General features: G+C 30.0%; 12 protein-coding genes and 1 pseudogene across 13 annotated transcripts, besides 3 other annotated features; 4 read left to right on the top strand and 9 right to left on the bottom strand.

Annotated features, from left to right (window-relative positions):
* Positions 1-11,813: part of a mobile genetic element that runs on past the window's edge.
* Positions 2,154-2,650, top strand: TVAGG3_0234090 (KilA, N-terminal/APSES-type HTH, DNA-binding family; the record flags this gene model as incomplete). Its single annotated transcript, XM_001288296.2, has 1 exon — positions 2,154-2,650. A coding segment is annotated over one exon (497 nt), but the record flags the coding sequence as incomplete, so codon positions are not given.
* On the top strand, positions 3,110-3,626 carry TVAGG3_0234080 (Prim-pol domain family; the record flags this gene model as incomplete). Its single annotated transcript, XM_051227439.1, has 1 exon — positions 3,110-3,626. A coding segment is annotated over one exon (517 nt), but the record flags the coding sequence as incomplete, so codon positions are not given.
* TVAGG3_0234070 lies at positions 4,750-5,417 on the top strand (annotated as a pseudogene). Its single transcript has one exon. A coding segment is annotated over exon 1 (668 nt).
* Positions 5,899-7,449, bottom strand: TVAGG3_0234060 (phage tail repeat-like family; the record flags this gene model as incomplete). The annotated part of the gene is made up of 1 exon (XM_051227438.1): positions 5,899-7,449. One exon carries the CDS (start codon positions 7,447-7,449, stop codon positions 5,899-5,901), a length of 1,551 nt encoding a protein of 516 aa, XP_051112424.1.
* On the bottom strand, positions 8,680-9,372 carry TVAGG3_0234050 (uncharacterized protein; the record flags this gene model as incomplete). Its single annotated transcript, XM_051227437.1, has 1 exon — positions 8,680-9,372. One exon carries the CDS (start codon positions 9,370-9,372, stop codon positions 8,680-8,682), a length of 693 nt encoding a protein of 230 aa, XP_051112423.1.
* On the bottom strand, positions 9,456-9,731 carry TVAGG3_0234040 (uncharacterized protein; the record flags this gene model as incomplete). The annotated part of the gene is made up of 1 exon (XM_051227436.1): positions 9,456-9,731. The coding sequence occupies one exon, from the start codon at positions 9,729-9,731 to the stop codon at positions 9,456-9,458; it is 276 nt and encodes a 91-aa protein (XP_051112422.1).
* Positions 9,831-10,358, bottom strand: TVAGG3_0234030 (uncharacterized protein; the record flags this gene model as incomplete). The annotated part of the gene is made up of 1 exon (XM_051227435.1): positions 9,831-10,358. One exon carries the CDS (start codon positions 10,356-10,358, stop codon positions 9,831-9,833), a length of 528 nt encoding a protein of 175 aa, XP_051112421.1.
* Positions 11,814-13,187: 1,374 nt separating the features above from the next.
* TVAGG3_0234010 (N-acetylmuramoyl-l-alanine amidase family) lies at positions 13,188-13,424 on the bottom strand (the record flags this gene model as incomplete). Its single annotated transcript, XM_001294847.2, has 1 exon — positions 13,188-13,424. One exon carries the CDS (start codon positions 13,422-13,424, stop codon positions 13,188-13,190), a length of 237 nt encoding a protein of 78 aa, XP_001294848.1.
* A 1,057-nt stretch (positions 13,425-14,481) lies between these two features.
* TVAGG3_0234000 (lipid catabolic process) lies at positions 14,482-15,006 on the bottom strand (the record flags this gene model as incomplete). Its single annotated transcript, XM_001302972.1, has 1 exon — positions 14,482-15,006. One exon carries the CDS (start codon positions 15,004-15,006, stop codon positions 14,482-14,484), a length of 525 nt encoding a protein of 174 aa, XP_001302973.1.
* A 38-nt stretch (positions 15,007-15,044) lies between these two features.
* Positions 15,045-15,371, bottom strand: TVAGG3_0233990 (proteasome regulatory particle assembly; the record flags this gene model as incomplete). Its single annotated transcript, XM_001302971.1, has 1 exon — positions 15,045-15,371. One exon carries the CDS (start codon positions 15,369-15,371, stop codon positions 15,045-15,047), a length of 327 nt encoding a protein of 108 aa, XP_001302972.1.
* Positions 15,372-15,726: 355 nt separating this feature from the next.
* TVAGG3_0233980 (myeloid leukemia factor family) lies at positions 15,727-16,445 on the bottom strand (the record flags this gene model as incomplete). The annotated part of the gene is made up of 1 exon (XM_001302970.1): positions 15,800-16,435. One exon carries the CDS (start codon positions 16,433-16,435, stop codon positions 15,800-15,802), a length of 636 nt encoding a protein of 211 aa, XP_001302971.1.
* A 642-nt stretch (positions 16,446-17,087) lies between these two features.
* TVAGG3_0233970 (proteasome regulatory particle assembly) lies at positions 17,088-18,062 on the top strand (the record flags this gene model as incomplete). The annotated part of the gene is made up of 1 exon (XM_001302969.1): positions 17,088-18,062. One exon carries the CDS (start codon positions 17,088-17,090, stop codon positions 18,060-18,062), a length of 975 nt encoding a protein of 324 aa, XP_001302970.1.
* A 3,485-nt stretch (positions 18,063-21,547) lies between these two features.
* Positions 21,548-22,282: a mobile genetic element.
* Positions 22,283-22,387: 105 nt separating this feature from the next.
* On the bottom strand, positions 22,388-24,675 carry TVAGG3_0233950 (uncharacterized protein; the record flags this gene model as incomplete). Its single annotated transcript, XM_001302968.2, has 1 exon — positions 22,449-24,641. One exon carries the CDS (start codon positions 24,639-24,641, stop codon positions 22,449-22,451), a length of 2,193 nt encoding a protein of 730 aa, XP_001302969.1.
* Positions 24,676-24,752: 77 nt separating this feature from the next.
* Positions 24,753-25,848: part of a mobile genetic element that runs on past the window's edge.

Raw genomic sequence — 25,848 nt, 5'->3', positions numbered from 1 at the left:
TAACAATATAACGGGTGATGATATGGAATATTATTATCCATATTATAAAAATGAAATTTTGAAATATCATGATAGAATAATTTCTAAAATTAAAGACAAAATTAAAAATAATGAATATTCAAAGGGAAAAACTAAATCACAACTTAAACAGTTGAAAGATTTCAAAAATAAAGTATTAACAGAAGAAGATATTGATGAATTATATAAATTATATAATCCTGAGCCACAAAAACCAAAGCCAAAGGAACAAAACGCCCAGGTCCTTCAGACCATAAATGATGCACAAGCTTTAATTTATGATTCATTAGTTAAACCATATTCAGCCCGACTTTTAAATGAAGATCAACTTTTGGAATTCATCCTTCAACATAAACTCGAAGCGGGAAAGTATATCAAACCTTTATATACGGCATATTTAAAACAAATGAATAGAATACATCCAGAATTAATGAAGGAAGGAATGAAATCCAAAATCAAAGCAGATAAAATTAAACCACTTGCAACACCAAAACCTCCAACGACAGTACCGCCTCCTCCTTCAGTTAATCCTTCATCATTCACTTTATTATATCCATTTCAAACATTAAAGAAGCAAAAAGATTTTAAAAAGGATTTCAAAATATTAAATAAACCAATTGACCCGAAAATTCAACCATTAAAGGAAAAATTTAGTCGACCTTCATTTGCTCCATATCCATATTCATACGAAATCGATCATCTGGAATATTCAAAAGGAAACGTTACTTATTTATTTGCCATTAACATTAACACTAGATATTTATATTGCATTCCAGTGAAAGGGAAAACAGAACAGGAAACAAGAAGAGCTATTCAATACTTACTAGATCATGAAAGAGTAGATAATATCAGGGGTGATGGTGATAAAGGATTTCAGGCAGCTATGACTCATTATTTTCCACAAATTAATTTTTACTTCTCATCCTCTCCATATACGTTTCATAATAAAATAGTTGATGCAGTAATGAGAACTCTTAGAGATGCGTTAGGGGTTAACGGTCAGATATACTGGGATGGAAATCATGACTCCATCATACAACAGTTAGTATATTATTACAATAATACATGGCATAGAACTATAAACATGAAACCAGTGGAAATGAAAAATGATATTTCAAAAGAATGGGAATATATTAGAAAGCAAATGGAAAGGTTGAATGATGTTAAACGTGGACAAATTAATTCGGGGCTCATGAATTTTAAACAAGGGGGTAAAGTTTTGATTCATCTCGATTATGGAAAAACTGATAAATCAATGACAAAAAGAAGACGAAGATTTGACACAATAGCTGAATTTGTTAGATATATTAACGGCAATGCATTAGTTGAAGTTGACAATAAATTAATAGAAATTCCGATTTATTTTTACTCCATTATATTTAAATATATATTTAATTTTTTTATTTTCGTAAGAAAGAGTGACAACGAAGCAGCCAAGAGTCCAGACGATGAATATAAAAGAAACTAAACAGAATTAAATCAAAAATATGCTATTACAAAAAGAAGCCACAATGCAGTGGGGTTGAAAACGATAAAGAAATAATCGAAAAATTAGAAACTTATCGTTCAATCATTAAACTGAGTGAAGCAAAAATAAAAGAATTTAATAGAATAAATAAATTGGTTGGAAGAGATGAATTTAATAAAGATGAATTTTTAAACTCAATCCAAATTTAATTTTTATTCCTCTTTGACAACATCTCTCTTTCCATCATTACTGCATAACCGCATTTTCTCAATTTTAGTGGTTTGTTATTTTTAGCAAGTTCTCGCATCATTTTTATCATTTCCTCCCTTGTTATGATTCGTGGTAAATTTTGAGCTTGTGGGGTATCCATTTATGATAAAAATAAAAATTTAAATTATGCCGTTCTAAAGTTTGAGACAACATGACATTATGTCAACAACATGAGGGGAAGGCAGTTATGAATTATTTTTGAAGAACTGAAGGTGCTACCATGTTACCATGTGCTACCAGGTTAATTAACTTCTTTTAAAAAATGAGACAACATGACATTTTGACAACAACACAGGAAATGATTTGTCATGACTTCATCGGAATGAGTGTAAATGACCCAAAAATAAAGTTAGTTTTAAAATTATTTTTATTTTTTATTTTGTATGTAAGAACAGAAATGTCAGTCGAAGCAAAAACATTCACTAACAAATCTAATGGCGAAACATTCACAAAAGGCACTTATAACGGTATTGAAGTCTTACGTAGAGACAAGGATGGTTACATTAATGCAACAAAGATGGCAAGAGAAGCAGGAAAGTTAAACCATTTAAACAGATTTCTCAATAGTGCTAAAATACAGGGAATTCTTGAGTTTTGGATGAACGAATACGGTGGAGCCAAAAGTGGCTCGACCTCAAAACAAGCATTTTATGAGCTTACTAAGGGTGTTATAAATGAATTCAAAGGTATTTACATACATCCTGACCTCGTTCATTTTGTTGCTGAATGGTGCTCTGTAAAGTATGCATTTTATGTCAAAGATATTATGGACTCCATAGACAAGAAAGTTCATGAGAAATTAGATGAAGAAGAACTTGAAGATACAGTAGAGAATGCTAAACCTTTGTTTGAAGAAGAAGTTGGAAAAATGTGCGAAAAACAATTAGAACATGAACGTGAGTTATGTTATGGTTATAGAGATTCTCCATACGAACTAGACCAATGGGAACAAGAAAATTTAAAGAGAGAATTTAGAGAATATGAACTCGCTAAGATAGCATTAGAAGCTGCAGAAAAGAAGTTAAAAGCTTGGGGTTGTTTTGTACAAAAATATTGTGAGTAAATGAACCATTTATTTTTATTGAATTCACCAAAAATAATTTTTAGGGTAGATGGTTAGATCTAACCTCATTTCTAACCTCATAACATTTTGACAACAACACAGGAGGAAGGCAGTTATGAATTATTTTTGAAGAACTGAAGGTGCTACCATGTTACCATGTGCTACCAGGTCATTTAACTTCTTTTAAAAAATGAGACAACATGACATTTTGACAACATTTACGAAAATTTGATGTAGCCCAAAAATAAAGTTAGTTTTAAAATTATTTTTATTTTTTTATTCCTATATAAATGACGGCAACAAACAACAGTGACTATATCGTTTCTGATGAAAAAGTTATTGATTCATTAGCTGAGGAATTAGTTGTGGCAGAAACTAAAACCCTCAACGAAAGAATTGGTGAAAACAAGATTGATTTACATAACTACCTCAAACATGATGGAGGAAGAGGAAGGAAAACTGGTATGGCTTTATTAGTAAATAAAATTTCAAATTTAACGATTATAGATGTTGATATCAATAAATCGTACAATGATGAACTTAAAGAAACAGTTAGAAAAGACATTTTATCAAAACTTTCGGATAAAGATGTTATCGTTAAAACCGCATCAGGAGGTCTTCACATTTATTGCAACACTAATTTCTTCTATGCAGTTTCGAACAGAATGATTAAATGTTATTCCTGCAATGATTATGATATTGACATAATGACTTCTATGGATGATTCAAAGCGTTCATTAGTAGTTATGGCTGATTCAAGAGTTCGCAAGAATGCAACAGAACCAATCAAAACATACTCATTCATTCGTGGAAGTTATGATTCAACATTAACCAGAACAGTGAATGATATATTAAATGATTTGAATATTAAGGTAAGAGTTGAACAGAAGAATGAAGAAATAAAGACTATCATGAATGAAAACAAAGATGTAAACATTGACGATAAACTTGCCCAGAGCATAGTTGATGGCATCTGTGATTTTGAAGTACATAATGACGGTGGAAACATGAATTTAGAAAAGAAATAACATTATTCACACTGTTTCAAGCAATTAATTCGTTACCTAATCATTTAATTAATGAAGCATACGATAACGTTTATAACTTCTGCAATTTAACTGAAAATGCTAAAAGTAATTTTGAAAAAGCACGTGGTAGATATGCACATTTAATGACTTCTCCATTTGTTTTGGTGAAGATTCTAAAACTTTATCAAAAGGAATATTATGATGAATATGTTTTACCTTTATTACGTAAGCCAAAAATAACATTTGATATCAAACTTGATGACTCGTTTTTGATAACAGATATTAGACGCAGGGCTGAAAATCATCAGTATAAAAACAGTTCTGAAGTAATTGAGGATTTATCACGTGTAATCCGTTTTGTAGATTGTGGAAATAAATATTTCATTCAGAAAGATTACAACATACACGACAAAATGAATCAAATATCATTTGTTCTTCAATCAAACATGAAAGAGTCACTCAAAATGATTAAATTATTTAAAGAAGAAGGTAAAACAATAACAGCATGGGACGTACTATTAAATCAATTGTCTTCATTAACCGTTAAGGGTGTTTGCTTTAAATCTGATTCCCCAGATGTTTTCTCAACGTTTCAGGGTTATAAATACAACATTCTTGAAAAGCTTGATTACTCAAAAATTGAGATGTTTATGAATTTCATTAAAGAAGCCATATGTGATAATAATGATGAAGTGTATAAATACCTTCTCGGCTGGATTGCATCAATGATTCAACATCCTGGAATCAAGAATGAAACAGCAATTATTTTGAAAGGACTTCAGGGAACAGGTAAAAACAGATTTACAGACATTATTTCTGAACTTCTCGCCGGTTATTCATGTAAAAACATTACTGAAATAAGTGAGCTAACGGGTAATTTCAATTCAGTAGTTGAAAATAAAATGTTTCTTGTACTTAATGAACTCAAGAATGTAGGTGAAGACAGACTCGCAAACTTCAACGCTTTGAAATCAATTATTACGGATAATGAGATTAGAATTAATGAAAAGAATCAACCCAGAAGAACTGCTCAGAATGTTGCAAACTTCATTTTCGTAACTAACAACGTCTACCCTGTCAAAATTGATGTTGGAGACAGAAGATACGTAGTTTTAAGAGTTAATGGTAAATTCAAGGGTCAATTTGATTACTTCAAGAATTTAATGGATTCATGCACTAAGGAATTTTATGATAATTTACTGACGTATTTTATGCAATATGACCTTTCATCATTTAATGTACGAATCATACGATGACTGAAGCCAAACAAGATTTAATAGAATTATCATCAAATCCTTTAGATGTATGGATAAATACACATTATGATGAATTGTGTGCAGGTATGACGTGTGAAAATGCTCTATTCTGCAAACCATCAGACATGAAAGACAAAAACTTTCAAATGAGTATTAAGGATAAATGTGATAGGAAACATAGAAGAATAGACGGTAAACAAACATGGTGTTATGTTTTGAAAGAAGAAATGAAAGGATTATATAAACAAATTGAACCAAACGATAATGAGGAATCATTTACTGACGATGAAATACCTGTAAATGATGCTTTATAAAGTATGATTGGAATTTATTTTTGCCTTCCTCCTGTGTTGTTGTCAAAATGTCATGTTGTCACACTTTTTAAAAGAAGTTAAATGACCTGGTAGCACATGGTAACATGGTAGCACCCCCAGTTCTTCAAAAATAATTCATAACTGCCTTCCTCCTGTGTTGTTGACATAATGTCATGTCGTCAACATGGTAACATGGTAGCACCCCCAGTTCTTCAAAAATAATTCATAACTGCCTTCCTCCTGTGTTGTTGTCAAAATGTCATGTTGTCACACTTTTTAAAAGAAGTTAAATAACCTGGTAGCACATGGTAACATGGTAGCACCCCCAGTTCTTCAAAAATAATTAATTATTGAATAACCTAAATCATTTACTCACAATATTTCATGCACAAAACGACCCCAAGCTTTTAACTTCTTTTCTGTAGTTCATCCATTACTTCATTACCTAATTAATTACAGACATAAAATATATTTAGTTCATTCAATAAACACGGTACCATGCGAATACAGTCATAAATGGTGGCATGTAATCTTTACTTTGTCCCGTTGTTTGTGTATATCCTGAAACGAAATGTGTATGGTTTCCTTCTCCCTGAGTGTCACTCCAGTAACAATTTATGGCAAACTTAACGTCGTCTTTAACATCATATCCTTTACCTTTTGTCATTGCTGACCAATCCCAATATCTATGCTTATGCCAACCTGCTTGAGATGTGCTTAAATCTATGTAGTGACTGTGTGCAGGTAAATTTTCACCTGAAATCGTTTTACTTCCACCTTTTTCCTTTGAAGAGTTTGCACAATACAAAAACCTGTCAACTATTTGTTCCCATGCACCAACACCAAACATTACTTGAGGACCTCTTGCATCCATAGATGTATAAATAGAACCTACTGGGTTCATTAAATCAAACATATGAGATATTATAGGATTGTCTCTTTTGAACTTAAAATATAGTGTAACTATTTCAGGTTTCTTCTGGTTTGTGTCAGAATATTTTTTATAATATAATCTTATGTTTTCAGGGTAGGTAAAATCTTGACTATAATATTTATTTCTGTCATCTGTATAATAATATACTATTCTCGTTTTTTCTATTGCATTATATCTTTTATATCTATAATAATCTAAATATAATGTTAACTTTTGTTCATCTACATGTGGTGTTCTGACATCATCTCCATAGTCATAATAATATGGTGCTGGAGCTGGGTCAGGCAATGTCATATCTGCCATTTCATAAACTCTTAAATATTTCTTTTGTTCGTCTCCATATAAGTTTAAGTAGCAGTTGTTGTCTAATGGAACTTTAACTTGTGTGTCATCATTCTTTTTATAACTTACATACATTTCATTGTTATTTTTCGGAATGAGTTTCCACCGTATACCATTTTTTAAGGAGTGTACAAACTGCCATCTAAAATATTTATTTTCTTCATTGACAGAAAAGTCGCCAACAATAGTTTCAATATTTTTTGTTCCTATCAAACTTTGGTATATTTCGTTAACATATGTTTTATCCGCTTTAAGGTCTAAACATCCTGAAACCCATCCTGTATCAGCTTTAGTTTTTAAAATCTTTGATGTCCATTCATGATACCATTCAACACTTTCTTTAATTTCATTATCTTTTTCGTCAACATATTCCTTATCTGCTTTCTTCATTATGTCATTTAGGAAACCTTTTATGAATTCCTCATTTAAATTAAATCTTCCAATCTTCAAAACTTTAGGAAATGCATTTAATGCGTAATATCTTTGTTCTTCTGGTGGAATTGATGTTATATCATCCGTTATACCTTTAATTTTTGAATTCATAAATAAAATTTCTTTTATATTTGATATCACTGCACCACCCTTGCAAACGAATTCGAAATGGTCATTTTTCAATACTATCTCCAAATCTCCATATTTCAACCTTTGCGTTTGTTCTGCCGTCTTTGAATTATATGCATATATGGCGTATGTAATGGTCTGAGGGACCTGGGTGCTTTGTGCCTTAAGTTGTTGTGGTTGCTGTTGTTTAATCATTTATTATGATTTAAAAATAAATATTTAATCCGTTATCTCATCACCTATTTTTTCTATTTGAAATTGCCATAATATTTCATTCATGAATTCTAAATCACAATCAAATAGGTCAGTTACTCTAAATTTAATATTTGATAAATCTTTTGAATGAAGAATAAATGAATTCCCGGATAATTGAAACGGATATGATAAAGAAAATGTGTTTAAGTTGATGGATAAAATGTTTTGTATTGATGGGTAAGAGTTAGGGTCTAATGTTTGATGTGAAAATCTCATTGGGGTATTAACTTTATCACATTTGATTAAAATGAAATTGGAACCAGTGTCAGAATACAAAACATCCCCAACATCTTTTTCAAAATTTAATATCCCCAACAATGAACGAAGATGAGGAGTACAAAATTTAATTTTCAGCGGAAATTTAATAAGGTTATTTATTTCATCAAGTTCAAAAAGTTTATCAGGTTTTGATTTAAAATTTTCTTCATACCATACGATAAATGATTCATTTAAATAACTTAAAATCATGTTAATATCCCATTTCGTGATCACATTATTTATATGCATATCATACGTTTTTTCATGGTCATCTTTAATAAATGATATATAATCTGAAGGGTCTAAAAGAATGGGATTAAATTTACCACTCACAGAAACGAGAGTAACATTATAAATTCCACTAACTGTTAAATTTAATTCACAGCTATTATTCGAAATAATATTGATAATTGACATTTTTATTACGATTAAAAATATGGTAAAGCGTTATTTTCCAGTGATAAATAAAACTAGAATAAGATTACCTCAAGAATTCATAAATTCAACGAATAAGAAATTCATTCATGTTATAAATTTTAGTGTTTTCAGAAAATATGAGTCAATGTCATATTCATCATCGGGTTATATTTCACTTCATTCAAATTTAGTTCAATCAAACCCATATAATGACCATTTCATAAGATTTTCAGATGGTATTAAAAATGTAATTGATAGATTAAAATATGAACAGATTGACAATATCGAATTTTTGGAATTTTGGTTTAAATATCCCGATGGAAAAAAGATTGAAGTTAAAGATAAAGCTGATACTATAACAAAAACAATTACAATGACCGATCCAGATAGTGGGGAACAAAAAGAAATAAAACAAACGATAGAAACTGGTGAAAGGTCAATTATTATCGATTATGATTCAAAGGATTATTATTCGATAATGTTAATGCTTGAATATTAAATAGCCTTAACAAAGAATTTTTCAAGTGATATTTTATATTCATCAACTATTTTATTATAAATATCATTATATGTTAAATGAAGTTCAGTTGTTGTTCCGTTCTTTGATATCTTAATTGTGCTAATATCCTTTATAGGATTTATTTTTGCAACTGTTCCGCAGCATGAAACCTCATCATCTATGAAAAATTGAATCTTAACGTCTGAATCTTGAACATCACAAAGAATGGCGATAATGTGAATTAATGATTCATAAGGTAAAATAATTAAACCAGATTGGTCAATTAAATTTATTATTGAATCATAATTATCAGTTATTATATCACGGTAAATTTTCATTAATTCAGAATTAATGTCTATTTTATATGGCGCATTGCGACTGGAATCGTAGATTCCTGGGTTCTCGATGTTTGATGAAAGAGGTGGGGGGTATGTTGGATAAGTGGGAATTTCAACAGGTTCTTTACCAGGTTCAGATAAAATGATTGGGTCTCCATTCTCATGGTTTTCTTCATTCTTCGGTAAGTCACGAGTTAATAAATTTGGTTGAGTTGCTGACCTTGTTAATTCAGGGCTAACATTAACTTTAACATTTTGAATAATTCGTGATTTATCATCATTTACGTTATAACCAACCGTAATCTCTGCTTTTGCGTTTGTGTTCTTTTGACTTGTGAAACGTCTTCTCATTTATAATTGAATAAAAAAAGAAAAATATATTTAAAGTTTTATTTAGTTGTTACGGTAATATCCCAAGGTTCATCATTGTTTGCTTATACTTTCTTTGTAACTGCACCAATTATGTTATTGATATTGCTTTGAGTTTCTTCCAGTCTTATTTTATCATTTACAATATCTTTAATCATTTCATTACATGCATTCTTAAAACCATCTGATTTTTCTAATTTACGTCTATCACTTTCTTTAATTAAATCAAAGTTATAACCTTGTTGAGAATAAAGTGGTTTCTTTATCAATTCCTTGAACGCTTCTGAAAGTGAAGATGAGGAAATTCTTGCCACTTGAATTGGTTTAAATTCTGCTTTCATTGCTTCTTTCTGTTCATTGAACACTGGATCGAATAAAGCAACTTTAAAGAATTTCTTAGCTGAAATTTCAGGTCTAATATTTGCATATTGACCATCAAACTAATTAACATATCGTGGTAATCCATCCGGTCCCTCTTCAACAGCATTTAATTTTTCATTGAAATAAGAATATGGAATAAGATGGTATGAATACGTTGGACCATTTTCACCTTCTCCAATGTATTGTTTAATAGCTTTTCCATTTTCATCAAATTGTATAGGATAACGTTCATTATATGCTTTACGTTTAGGATAATCAGATACAGTTAATTTATAACCATTTATGACTTTAATATTACCTTGACCATCAGTAACGAAAACTTCATTTATACCATCAGGTTTTCCATTTGGTCCTGTAATGTCTGCTTCATGTGCTTCCCAATTTGGTCCATGACGTTTGGCATATGCTTGAGCTTCTGGTAATGTTAAAACGTTTCTCATTTGTTTAACATCCTTTTGAAGACCAGCAACAATATGAACTAATTCTTTCATTCCATCTGGAACTTTCATAGTTCTATTATAATATACACCCTTTTTGTTTGTCCCTTGTTTTAATGGAACCTGTAGAAGATTTGCTATTTCTGTCATGTTTAATTATAAATAAAAAATAAAAATTAATTATAAAAAGTTAATCAAATTTAACACCTCCTTTATTTAAATCAACTATTATTTTTCCATGTTCACCTAATTGTTGATATTGTGTGTAAAGTTCATTAATGCTCATTGGTAAATTCACTTGATAAAGCATAACGTTCAACTGTTGACGACTAAACCCACTGAAAATGAAAAGTGTTGATAGATTTGATTTAATGTTTGTGCTTAATGCTTTGAAATATTGAACAGCCATAAAGAATGAACACTGAATGTGTCGACATTGAGTTAATAATTGATTAAAATATGATTTCTCATTTGTTATTAGTTTTGATTTCACGGCATCATCTAGAAAAATTAGTGAATGCAAAAATTCTCTATCAAAATTTGAAATAGAAAGTGTTTCAAATAATTCATCCCTTTGTTTATTAATAATTTTATCCTCTAATCCTTGCTTCTTGATTGTATTATATAATTCTTTATACATTAAAAAGTTTTTTAAATAATCTTCTGCTTCTTCTTGTGATAAATAAATAATTGGAATTTTGATTAAATGCTTTAAAGATTCAAATGTATCATCTGAAGGTGAACCTGAACGGTTGATATAAATTAACACATGTGAATGGGGGGAAGTGTTAGCAATAATGATAATTTGTTTTAATATCGTTAATGTTTTACCTTTATTTTGTTTACCAATTGCTGCAGTGATTGAATTTAAGTAACATTCAGAATATGGAATTTTCATTAATTTTTCCTTAGATAGAGCATTTCTATTATCACTCAATGCTTCATTAATCATATCATCTACGTATGTATTATATACATCTGTTAATTCTTCAGAATTGAAATCCATTTAATCAAAAATAAATTTATAATTTTAAACATTTCTATTCATCAATATTTCATCATATGAACTTCTATACTGTGGTGGTGTACCTGTTGGATGATATTTCAAACCTTCATCCGGTGTCCATGTCCAATATGTAGTCCTAGTAAACCAAACCTGAGGAGGATTTGTCACTTTGAACAGTAAGTGTCATTTTCACCCTGAATGATTGGATAAGCTTTCACTTGTACTGTAACTTGTGAGTTGAAAGTTTCTAATCCATCAAAGAATATACCCGCTCCATCACGTTGAACTGGAATAGTGCATAAGAATGAAGTTTGGTCTTTCCATGTTCTAGCTAATGGCATGCCATTATCATCATTCAGTGGTCTAGTTAATGAGTCCTCGTATTCTTCTGTGCATTCATTCACTCCATCTAAATCAGAAGCTTGAAGCATACGTGTAAAGAATATGTCGCCCACTGTGGTCATCGCTTGATCGGGGAAGTTTCTGGAATCTATAGTGACCTGAAGACCTCGAAGCATTGGATTTTCTAAAACCGTTCTTTGCATTGCATTCTTCGGAAATGTTAACACAACATCTGTAACATTATGAAGAGCGTATGAGAAATCTGAGCTAATACCTTCAGGAGTGATGCATCCTCCATTTAGTGAACGAACGTCAATATGTTGAGCTGGAATCATGAATGGATCTTCCTTACTAAATAAACGTGGTATTGCTTTAACTGATTCTTCAATTAAACCGTATCCTGGTGTAATGCATTTATCCTCTAAAACTTCCATCTTTGTGCATGAAATAATAACGTCATCAACTGTTGCGTCAGCAGATGTAGTGGCTAAGCCTGTAATTAATTTGGAAGGAAGTCCGATTTGTTGGAATTTGCGATCATATTTATAAACATGATTCATAATCTTTTCATAATTTTTCATCAGTTATCTTTTCATAAACGTAATTTTGTAAATCAGCAACTCTTAACGGGTCAACCTGACAAAATACTAAAGTATCCCTGAAAACATAATATTTAAGAATGATTTCACCAAATGATTTAGGATAATCATCGAACGCCTGAAATGCTAACAAATCATTTACCGGAATAATCATATCAAAAGTGATATCAACTTCTTCATTTGCTTTCTTGAAAACTTCTGAAGGGTCAATATATTTACCACATACTGAGTTATCATATTTTTTGAACATTATTATATAACGAATGAACAAACTTTTTAACTTTCCTTTCTGATTTTGGTTTATATGTTGCAAATGCGAAAGATTCACGGGCACAATCCATCTGAAGATAACCGGCATCACCTCTTTCAGTTTCTACTTCTAATTGTTTAAAGCTTTGATTTGATGATTTGTAACCAACGAATAAACGCATGCATTTAAAAGCGGCATCACATGTGAAAGCTTTATTTGAAACTAGAGTTGCTTTAACTTTGCGTTTAATATATGTGTCACCTAATTGATTCACATCATGAGCTGGATTTGTAATTCTTAAATGAGTTTGTTTATCATCAAAATATGGAGCATCAGAGTCATAGCATGAACTTTCAAGTTCTCTATAATATCTTCTACCATCATTCTTTGCGAATATTTCATTTATCTTTTCGAATGAATGAAACACATTTCCATTAATTGGTTTAGTTTTGGCACCAAATAGTTAGTCGTCATTTATTAATAAATAAAAAATCAAAATTAAAAGATGAAAATGAATTTTTAATTTTAATGAAATAATCAACTATGGCTGCAGGTATATTTAAGAAACTGTGGATAAAGTAAAAAGAGGAGCGCATAAAGTTTGGGAAACAATGAAGAAAGGAGCAAATTGGATATTTAAGAATAAAGAAGTAATTAGTGACGTTGCTGAATCAATAACACCAAAAGCCGCCCCAATAAGAGAAATATTAAATAAAGGAGAAAAAGTTTATCAAAGACTTCAACCGATACTAAGATAAAAATAATATTTATTTATTTTTCCACTATTTACCTCCTATTTTATTAAGTATTCCTTCAGCTATTCCACCAATTGCGTTACCTGCTTGTGCTCCCATCGCTGGATTACCTGCTTTAGTACCTAATACTCCACCTATGATAGTTCCTGCCGTTTTCGCTACTGGTGCCAAAAAGTTTGCAACAGGTTTAATAACCTTTTTATAAACCCAACCTGCAGCTTTCTTAATTCCATCCCATAATTTTTTAAAGAATCCTGCCGCCATTTCTGATTTAATATTAATTAAAAAATATATTTCATCACTTATATTCTAATTTTTATTTAATGATAAATGAAACCGATTTTAAAAATAAATGAAACAGAGGAGGAAGAAATCAATGAAAGTGAAAATGTTCAACAAAAAATAAACGTTGTTAAACCAATTACTGAAACAAAAATTTTTTCATCTGTTGAAGAATTTAATGACTATTATGCTAATAATAAAAAAATTATTTGAAGAATTGACAACGTGTAAATTGAATAAAATGTTTAAAGTTGATGGATTCAAAATTTCAAAAATAAAAGGAGTGGTTAGTTTGAAATCTATTCCTCAATCAAGAATCACCTCATTAATGAAAATAGATGATTTAACAAAAAGAATAGAAGAGATTGAAGAAAGAATAAATCAAATAATTGATTTCATAAATTCAAATAATCATTAATTTTTTAAAGTTCAATGTTGATTCTGAGACATGAATTTTTAAAGTTTATTTTTTTATTTTTTATTTCATTATGGTAGTGAATCTTTCATTCATGAAAATAATTATTTCTAATTTCTTTTACTCTCTCGTATATACTAGATTTAAAGAATTCAGAACATTTCCCATAATCTCCTAAATTTCTTATCTTATTGGTTTTCCATTCATTATATGAAACTGAATAAACTTTATCTTTATCTTTACACCTTTCATCACTTCCAATATATTTATATCTCAGTTTTGATTTATTGGTTTCATATTCATTAACGTTTAATAATTCACAGTCTTCCTTTTTAAATAAATGTCTTATGTATCAGGATTAACAATTCTATAATATTGCTTCCCTTTAAATCTTTGAATATAAACAGGAACACCATCCTCTAAAATTCGATAATCTATTTTATCTGGTTTTACTTGTTGGGTCATTTATGTAAGAATAAAAAAATAAATATATTTTAAAATTAATGTGTTAAAAAAATGATACAAAATCGCTCGATATTGTATGAATTCTTACGTTTACAAAAAAAGTCACAAAACCCATCATATCCTACTACTATAATGATAGTAACCAAAATATAGGTTATTTTAATTTTGTTTATTTTCTTTCGCGCCATGTGATTTGAGATAATTCTTAATTTCTTCATTAGTGGCAAATACAAAAGGAGTTTGTACATAATCATTTTGAATATTTACTTCAGCACCATGTGATATTAGAGCTTCAATTATCTCTAAACTATTACTATAAACTGCATAATGAAGAGCAGAAGATCCATAGTTATTTTTGGCATTTACATTTGCGCCATGTGAAAGAAGCATATTAACAAAATCAATTTTATTATCTTTCGCAGAAATATGAAGGGCAATCGATCCTTCTGCATCTTTTCCATTGACATCTCCGCCATGCGTGATAAAGAATTCACAAAGAGATAATATGTTGAAATGTACTGATTCTACAACGCATTTGTTGACATCATTTAGCTTGTCCAAATAAACTAAAAATGCTTGAAGATTTTTATAATAAATACAATCCGTAATGTCTATTTTTAAGTTGTATTCGTTCATCAAGAAAGTAACAAAATCGATGTTATGAGAAGCAATTGCATAACTCATACATAATTCATCTGGTTTAATAGATTTTAAACAGGCGCTCATGATGTCTGGATTTCCACTAAAAATGAATAATATAGACAATTGTATAACCTTGTTGGGCCATGGATTGTACTTAAATGCTTAAAACAATTAACTGCACCATAATAGCTACAATAATTAAAGAAATCTTCAATTCGGTAATGATATGTGCTATCTTTCTGAGGAAAATTTAATTCGATGTATGATATAAATTCTTTAACGTCATCATTCATTATTATTTTCATAAGAGAAATATGAGTTGGATATTGATAATCTTCAGAAATGAAATACTCGTCAAGTACACCGCGACCATAAGCAGACTCTATTGCAGTTTTTCCAGAAAGCATCAATTTGAATAGATTTAATAGGGAATCATTAGAATTTGGATTTTCATTGATGAATTTTTTTAATAGGATAAGATATGATTTAACATACCGATTATTAAATTTTTCTGCATTTTCTATTGATCGTATGATCTCAGGAACTGTAAGTAGCTTTGTTTCGATTAAACTTATGGCAATATCAAATCTATAGTTATTTCATACATTTCTTGGACAGATTTTCATTCCTTGGCACTTTTCGTAAACGGTAAACAAAATTCATCAAAGGTGAAACAAATATGTGGAAAGTTTAGATAAATGACTGGCTAACTCATATATTCTGAAATGTTAAGTTGTTAATCTTGGAAAAAAAAATGTTAAATTATTTAATCTAAAAATAAACATTTACTTAATAAAAGTAGGGAATTCTCTTAATTTGCCTATTCATACCTTTGTTACTCTTCAGATTTCTTCTCATCATTCTTTGTTTCCTTCTTTGATTTCTTTTCTGGTTCTGGAAGAGAAGAACGTTCTGGAACCTTGTATTCAGACCATTTCTTCTTGAAATCTTCGAGTTCATCTTCACGGATATTCTTAATTGTTTGATGTGTTTCAACTTTACCATCTTTGTCAGTTACTTCATGAATGGTTAATGATTTATTGCCAATACGCTTTGTATCGACAACTTTACGGAGACCACTCTTTGAATCAACTTCTTCACGATGGATGTGTTGAATTCCATCAGAACCTGTGTATATTGATGATGAGATTGAATAGTACTGTGGGATTTCTTCTTCACTTTCAGACTTTTCTTCAAATTCTTCCTCTTCCTCATGTTTCTCTACTTTCTTTGGTTTTGACTTAGCATTCTTCTTATTATTCTTCTTAGAATGCTTCTTCTCATTGTCATCTTCTATCATCTCATAGCGAGGAACATCACGACGAGTGAATGCATCATAAAAATCACCAAATTCTTCTTCCATTGCGCGATCTACAGAATCCATCCAACGTGACATGTAATCAAAGACGCCGGAACGCATTGGGGCAAAGCGTCTGTAGTAGACAATTGGCTCATCAAACCAGTCGAACATTAATGAAAAATGATTAATTGCTCAGACAAATTTGCATCTCAAAAATTTTGAATATATAAGTGTCCGACCAAAAATTGAAACCAATTTTGTAAATTTTTGAGAAACCCTTCAATTTTAGAGAAAACGATTTATATGTATCAAATTCGTTTTTAATGTATGTTGAATTTTCAAATAAATTAACCTGGAAAACAACAATTTTTTCGAAAAGTGGAAAATTTACGGAAATGACTGTGGAAGATATCAAAAGATATTCCCTGTTAGAACTGCTGTAGCAATACAGTTGCATTGGTCGACAAAGCTGAAGAAAAGTTTTTATTAAAAAAAGGATTATTAGACCCGAATGCTAAACCACCATGAGGTTTGGATTCAAATACTGAGGAGAAAAAACGCACAATATATATTTAGAATTATTAAGCAAACTATGCGTTATATAATTTGATTTATATTTGTTTTAAAATAAATACATTGTTGTTTTATGAAAAACTTCTTAATATTGATTTCACTTACTTTCAGATTTTATTCATTTCAAAATTGAAATAAAATTTCGAGATTTCTCTGTATTGATGCATGAGTGAATTGTTTTATAATTAATATGAAATGTGTTTAACAAAACTATCTTTTTACTTGTAATATTCTCTGTCCTTCCTGAGAAATGGTGAAGGTTGATGAATATCAAATCAAAGAGGTCTTCAGTGTTGAAACTATTTCAAACTTCTTATTTTATAAAGAATATGGAATTAAATTAGACAAATCTGATGACTTCGAAAAAGATGATCTTAAAAATCTGGAAATTCATACAGAGAATACAATATACAAAGCAATTATGAATAACGACAAAGAAAATTTCATCATATTCACCGAAAGAGATGAATTTGATAAAGATCAAAAGCTCAAAAGCGATTTATATCCATATTCTTACAAAGGATATTCATTACTTGAATTATGTTGTTACCATGGAGCTGTTGATTGTTTCAAGTTATTAAGATCAAAATTTAAATCCGAAATAACTCAAAAATGTCTGAAATTTTCATTTTTAGGCGGAAATCAAGAGATCATGAGTGAATGTTTGAAATATCAAAAACCAAATGAAAAACGCATGATATATGCAATTATTTCACACAACATTGATTTTGTTACATTCTTAATGAATGAGTACAATATAGAGATCAATTTAAAATATTGTGGAATTTACAATAATCTCGATTCCTTTTTAGTTTATTTCGATCAAACTAATGATATAAACAAATGCTTTGTTTATACACCGCTATTTAATAGTCCATCCCTTTTGGAATACTTCCTTTCACATGGTGCGAATGTCAATGATAAAGATGAAAATGGAAAAACCGCACTTCATTATACAGCAGTGAATAATAGTAAAGAAATTGCTGAAGTTCTCCTTTCACATGGTGCGAATATCAATGAAAAAAATGAAAATGGAGACACCGCACTTCATATTGCAGCATGGAATAATAGTAAAGAAATTGCTGAAGTTCTCCTTTCACATGGTGCGAATATCAATGAAAAAATGAAAATGGAGACACCGCACTTCATATTGCAGCATGGAATAATAGTAAAGAAACAGCTGAAGTTCTCCTTTCACATGGTGCGAATATCAATGAAAAAATGAAAATGGAGACACCGCACTTCATATTGCAGCATGGAATAATAGTAAAGAAACAGCTGAAGTTCTCCTTTCACATGGTGCGAATATCAATGAAAAAATGAAAATGGAGACACCGCACTTCATATTGCAGCATGGAATAATAGTAAAGAAATTGCTGAAGTTCTCCTTTCACATGGTGCGAATATCAATGAAAAAAATGAAAATGGAGACACCGCACTTCATATTGCAGCATGGAATAATAGTAAAGAAATTGCTGAAGTTCTCCTTTCACATGGTGCGAATATCAATGAAAAAATGAAAATGGAGACACCGCACTTCATATTGCAGCATGGAATAATAGTAAAGAAATTGCTGAAGTTCTCCTTTCACATGGTGCGAGTATCAATGAAAAAAATGAAAATGGAGACACCGCACTTCATATTGCAGCATGGAATAATAGTAAAGAAACAGCTGAAGTTCTCCTTTCACATGGTGCGAATATCAATGAAAAAATGAAAATGGAGACACCGCACTTCATATTGCAGCATGGAATAATAGTAAAGAAACAGCTGAAGTTCTCCTTTCACATGGTGCGAATATCAATGAAAAAATGAAAATGGAGACACCGCACTTCATATTGCAGCATGGAATAATAGTAAAGAAACAGCTGAAGTTCTCCTTTCACATGGTGCGAATATCAATGAAAAAATGAAAATGGAGACACCGCACTTCATATTGCAGCATGGAATAATAGTAAAGAAATTGCTGAAGTTCTCCTTTCACATGGTGCGAGTATCAATGAAAAAATGAAAATGGAGACACCGCACTTCATATTGCAGCATGGAATAATAGTAAAGAAACAGCTGAAGTTCTCCTTTCACATGGTGCGAATATCAATGAAAAAATGAAAATGGAGACACCGCACTTCATATTGCAGCATGGAATAATAGTAAAGAAATTGCTGAAGTTCTCCTTTCACATGGTGCGAATATCAATGAAAAAAATGAAAATGGAGACACCGCACTTCATATTGCAGCAAATAAAAACTATCCAGAAATTACTGAAGTTCTCCTTTCACATGGTGCAATTAATGCTCTTACATAGATACTATTCTTTTTATCGTAGTTTTGAAGCTGAGTTTCATTAGGAATAAAAAAAATAGTTAAGCTTTTCCACTTATTCTATTTATATTACCTTATTATAACTTAAATAGTATAGCTCAAAAATATATTGCAATCAAAACATATTGATTTGAACGAAAATGACAAAAAAAATATATACATTTTATTGGCGCTTCATAAAATCCTAGGATCAAAACAATTTTAAATAATTAATAAATCTTCAATATTTGGAAGAATATTCATTTTTATGCAGTAATTAATATGATTTCAAGCATATTTATGAATATTTCATGCCTTTTGAGTTAGCTAAACAAATTGTCAGAGTTCATTCAAATCTAATTTACCGGCGTGAATTGGAATACAAAATTTAAATAGCAAGCTTGATGATTATTGCACTGCATGCGAGAAAAAAAATGTCGATTAATTAATTTGCGCCGATAGATGAATGAAAATTTGTTCATAAATAATTTTTCAGTATATTTTTGCAATCTTGTTAGACTTTTGGCGATGAAATTTAAATTTGAAAATTACCAAGTTTTTCCACTCAAAAAGGCAGGGGTTGTCCCAGAATGATCAAAGGCACCATAAAAGGGCAACTTTATTACGTACTATATACTTATGTTCTATATTTATTTTTGAAGAGCTCATATTCATTCCAATAGATAACTTAGAGTTGTAAGAGGTTGTGTTTTCATCTTTAAAATTATAATAATAACTTCTAAAATCTAATAAACAAATAATTTTTAGTCGAACAAATAAAGAAAACAATATAAAATAAAAAAAAAATGATTCAAAAGTCTTGTAAAATAAAGTCTTTCTTAAATAGAAGCTTGTACCTTCCCTATAACAACTGTCATGATAAAGTTTTAGGATATTTAATATTGGTTGAGAAAATAAGATTTCAAAATCAATAATTTGGTAGTTACATGCAAGTTTGCCTTTGCTTACTTGAGTATAAGCTTTTTAGTACTCGTATTTTTTGTTTTTGATAGATATAAATAAAAATAACGATTGCAACGAAAGAAATTATTTGCAAATTTGAAAGAAGAACGTTGGATTATGCTTTTATTGCTAGACTGTAATCATTTAAAAGAGGAAGAATGCCTTGATATTAAAGCGATTATCTGAATAATTGAAATTTTGAATTTGAAATTTTGTGTTATAAGATAAAGCATCATAGCACCATAAACTTTAGCCTATTTTATGCTAGTTTTTAAAAACTAGCATAAAGAAAGGTAGGGTTGTTAAAAATATCAAAAATTAGCGTTTTGAAGACACCATGGTGTCTTATAATTTTCCCTTCCTTATTGGCGTGTAGAAATAAATGCGCCAATAGATTGAAGAAGAAGAATTGTTTTTCTCTTAATGAACTTTAATCCTTTTGATATAAGAATATTAAAAACATTAATATAATTTCGATTTCGGAAATTAAATTTCCAAATTTTTTGTCGATTTCGGAAATAACAGGATCCCGCATCCAACACGCAACAACAAAACATAAAACACACTTTTTGGTTCTTTCATCGTTTTAATCGTAATTTATGTAATACATGATTTGGATAAATTTTACAAAAATAGAACCTATATTATATTCTTTTCAAAGATTCTTGCAAATCATCAAAAATAATTGTATTTTAAAAAACGATCAAATTATCCTTTCATTATTTTAAACTTAAATTAGTTTTTATGATTGACTAAAGCAATCATATTTATTCATCATTAAATAAACAAAAAAATAATATTTGAGAGTTATTTCAAAAAACACATTGAATTTATTAATTTGTCTCAATTTCAGTATTATAAATTTTTATAATTTCAATATTTTGAAATACACTTTTTAATATTTCAATATTTATGATATTTCAATGTATTAAGTGGTCTCAAATTGAGCTTCTCAAATATAAGTTGGCCTATTCAAATAATAAAATTAAATAATATTTAAAATAATAAATAAAAGTGATTGAGGTCATAGCAAAACGGCTGTTTCAGTCATTAATTCTTAAAAATAAAAAGGGTAAAAACTAAATAAAATGTGTAAAATTCAATAGTGTCTGTGCTATCGTTCAATTTGAAGGTGTCTTTTGAAACCGCAAGACACATTGAATTTTTGAATAGTGTATTATGGTTTGACAGACACCAATGAAAAAAATAAAATGATATTTATTTTAAATATATAAGATCCTTATATAAAATATAAATATTTTATCGTTTTATTTTCTTGTTTTAGAAATGTTTTTTATTGAAAAATCAATAAAACTAACTCCAAAATAAAATTTTTGATATAAAGACACTATGATGACACCAGGCAAATCTTCCAAGACACCTATCGTCGGGAATCTAACAACCCTAAAGAAAGGCCCTCGGTGCTAGGTTATATAAATTTTTTAAGGGTGTCGGAAAGTGAAGTGAAAGCTATTATAAAAACATCACTTTTCAAACCCAAAAAAATATTTTTATTTTGATTTATTTATATGGGTATAAACCTTAAGTGATGTTGTATCATAGTATCATATTTAAACTAAGTAAAATCGATGTTTATGATTATAAGGTTATCGAAAAAATACAAAAATCATACAAAATTTTTAAAATCTGGATGGGAAAAAGTGCATTTATCTCAATATCTGAGAATTGAAAATAAAATTTGTTCTGTAAAACTTTTAGTATAGCTATTGAAATTTTGTGTTTAATATATCTCACTAGCATAAACACAATATTGGAGGACTAGATACAAATCTAATTAAACTTTGAATGAGACTATTTCGACTGAAAACTACTACCATTGAGTTTAATCCAGTGAGATGGTAGTGCAATCGGTCTTAGTTTTGAAGTTACCCACTAATTGCATCTCGACACTTTTTAACAAGTGCCAAATGTTTTCTGTAAAATATTTAGTATCTTGTACCTAGATATCATTCTTGGAGTATCAGCCCCTGCCATGGAAAAACCATGGACTAGATAGGTCCGCAAGTTCGAAAATTGCGAAACAGTTTTCTTCATACTGGAAGTATCCAAGACATCAATATCATAGAAATAAAAACCTTAGTATATACCCTACTAATATATGTTTCAATAAAAATATCATTAAGCAATACTCGAAATCGCGTCACCTCACTTTCCGGCACCTTTAATAATCGTTTTCCCACAAATTATAGGTGGAGTGAGGAAAAACTATGGGAAATCTGGGTATTTTTGGGCTTATAGAAAGATGTATAAAATTATTTAACGTAAAACATCATATTTATTTCAAAGGTGCAGTAAATAAACACAAAACAAAGAAAATAGATTCAAATTATTGTCTTATTGATAAAGCGCTGTTGTGGAAGAGCTGTATATGCTTTGCTTCTTGACTATCAAACATAACATCCATAATCATCTTGTTTTCTAGCATGTAGCTTCTCATGAAATTATGAAATCCAATGATATTTGGATTATTTGTTTTTGCAAGGGCCAAAGCGACAATCTTTGGTTGAAGGTTCTTTACAAGATGCATTCCATCAAGAACAATGTCCATGTTTATTGTGGGATCATTTGTATTCTTGATTGCATTGAAAATTTTGACACTTCTATCAAAAAGAGCCTTGTGAGTGACAGATAACTCATCACAGAGCTTTCCATTCTCTGTAATGAACTTCTGGAAGGTTGCATCAACGTTTTTGACAGCTTTTTCTTGGAAATTCAGTAATCTATCAATAGAATTGAAGTAAGAGCCGAAAAGAGACCTGGAAATATTCATTTTGATATGCGGGGAGAAGTTCATCGGCGTTATATGTTGTTCTATCGCTTTGAAAATTCTTGGAATAATTTCTTTGGCTTCAAAGACATCTTGGACCGAGAAATTGAAATCTACATAATGTAGAGACTCAATTAACGGTAGGAATTTCATCAAAACGAAATTTTTTGTAAATTTCTTTGTTTCTTCCTCGATTTTCTTTCTTTCCGTGGAAACAAAGTATATAGCAGAGAACAGTGAGTCACTCAGTGCACTGAGATCCGAAACATTTGATCTTACAGACTCATAAGCATTATTCAACTCATTTTCACCCAAAAACTTGACGTAAGTAGTAAATCTTGATATCTGACTTAAACTTAAGCACTTCTGGGAGTAAAGTAATGCTTGTTCTGCCAAATCTTTGCCGGAATTAAAATTAATTTCTTTTGCGTTAAGAAAAGCGAGGCCATCAATGATATCATCGAAGTTTTTTGTTGGTCTGAGCTTCAATTCGTTCCTTTCATCGCCTGATGACCAAATTTTGATCAATAATACGCTATTATGGTCATTTGGAGTGGTAACATCGGAAAGAGTCAAGAAATGGTCATTCAATGACTTCACATCATCTTTGTTTTCTACGTGGACAAGGAAAGTTTTCGTCATTGCATACATTACATGTAAATCTCTTGGAGAAACGACAAAGTAAGGGTCGCATTGGTCAATTGAATTGGAAAGGCTGTCGTTTATCTTAGAAACTTCAAATTGCTTCACGGCGTTGAAGAAAATATCAAGATTTACCTGTTCTAATAAGGAAGAATCAGTAATATCCTTGAAAATGGGAGATGGGAAGAGATTCTGAGGGTACGAGCAACGTATTATCTGGCAGACGTCATGAAGGATCGATGCTTCGGTACAAAAAATGGGATTTTCAAGAAAATTGCAAAATGTACTCTCAAAAATGAAAATGTTTGAGAATGTATCGCCAGAAAGCTTTTGTAAGAACGTAATTGCGGGGTCTGGTAAGAGACTGATACATTGTACCATACGAGAAATCAATTTTATTGCAAAGATTAGACAATTTGTCCAATATGGTCTTCTCGAGAGCCTTTCATCAATAAGAGTGTATTCATACTGATCTTTAGCAATAATTTCTTTAAATTCGCGAATTATTGGTTTTAATAAAACTCCGAAAAATTGGCCAGGATTTGTTGAAAGGAAGTAGCTGAAGCATATGTCTGACAAAAATTTGAACTTCATGGAGAAATTGCGGCCATGAAGAGTGCGATGAATCAAAAATAAATTGTTGATCAGCGAAATTGCAAGATCTTGCAACTTGAGAGTTGAGAATGAAGAGTAAATGGCGGGAAATGTTGAAAATAGGAAAAATGTTTTGTCATTTGGAGAAATGATGTCTAAAACTTGGAAAAAGTAAATAATTTGTGCAAACACTTCGGGATTATTAATCAGCATGTGAATTAAGTAAGAAAACCGATCTTTGTGAACAGTTTTTGAAAAAAGTTTCAGTGTATTTCCTATTGAGATAGGGACAAGATCTTTCAAAAGAAAAACCATATCTTCCATCGGCTGTTCTACTTTAAGAATAGATAATAGGTTAATCCTGTTAAGAAGATATTGTGCTAAAATTAATTTTGTGTATTGATCTCTGAGGTCAGTTTGAGATTTCAAATTGACGGAATTAATAGCAACAATTGTTCCGCGTTCTTCTGTATATTTCTCTTGAAATTCTTCAAATTTATGATGAAAATCGGACATGTTGCCAAAAATTGAAGAATCTGTCACGTTTTTAAAAAATTGAAGTGGTTAAGAAAATTGGAATATTCAAATGAACATAAAGAGAATGTGATATTTTTTAGAACTATCATCAAAGGTACATTCACTATTTTTGACAAAATTTTAAATTTTCATGGGGTTGTAAATCTTATAATAACTAGATGAATAAGGAATGAATCCCAGTATAATGTGCATCATTATATTAAACACTATATGTAAGGCTAATGATTCTATTAACACTTATGAAGATCTATAGTATTTGAGCAGATAAATTTGATAATTTCCAAAACTCTTATATTTCAAATTAAAGTGTGCGAATGCATTTAAATGAGAGCAAAAAGAGATTGATGCTGTTAAAACTAGGTGTTAATTTGCAATTATTTCGCATCACAAGAACTACCCAGTAAATTCGGCTATCTTTCTTTGCAATTATTCTCCATTATACATATAATATAATGGTTAGGGTTTGAAGAAAAGTTACTAGAGAATTATTGACTTTTGAAATAATGCAGAATTTTACTTGAAGAAATCATTAATTTATGAGTTCCAAATTGCTAAGCATGACGAAGGATCATTAAATTTGCTACAATTAAATACACTTATTGCAGAATTAAGATTTTTGAAATTAAAAGTTTGAAATATTGCCTTTTTGAATAAAAATTTAAATTTTATTATATAATCATGATAATATCTTATAGAAATTAAAAGAAAATATTTTAAACCATTCAAATATTTTGAATGTCTTATCAATTTAAAATATTAAATAGCTAGCTTGATTTTATCATCATTAGTTGTTATCAAAGTTTTCTTCTTTTGATGAACAACAGTAAATGATTTGTTAATTACTTGTCTTCCTTTTTCGCAGCAAAATCGAAAGTTATGATGATAATCTTGCTGTCAATTTTGAAACTCTCTGATTTACAAGTAAGCATTCCTTTGGAAAAGCAGTCCTATTCTGTTTTCAAGATATTTTAAAGCCTCCATTTCATACAATGCGCAGATCTATTCGAAATTGCAAGAACTCTCAAGAAAAATGCAGCAGCAAAGAAGATTCCATAGTTCTAGCATCAAAAATTTACAACCTTAATACAACAGTTAAAGAGAAGCTCGAAAAGAAAATAATTAACCATAAAGCTGGAAACCATTCGATATCTACTATTGGATCTAATAAAAAGTTAATTATAACATA

This window comes from Trichomonas vaginalis, chromosome IV, assembly GCF_026262505.1.
Source record: "Trichomonas vaginalis G3 chromosome IV, whole genome shotgun sequence".
Classification (NCBI taxonomy): domain Eukaryota; phylum Parabasalia; order Trichomonadida; family Trichomonadidae; genus Trichomonas; species Trichomonas vaginalis.
This window is presented reverse-complemented; position numbering and strand designations above follow the sequence as displayed.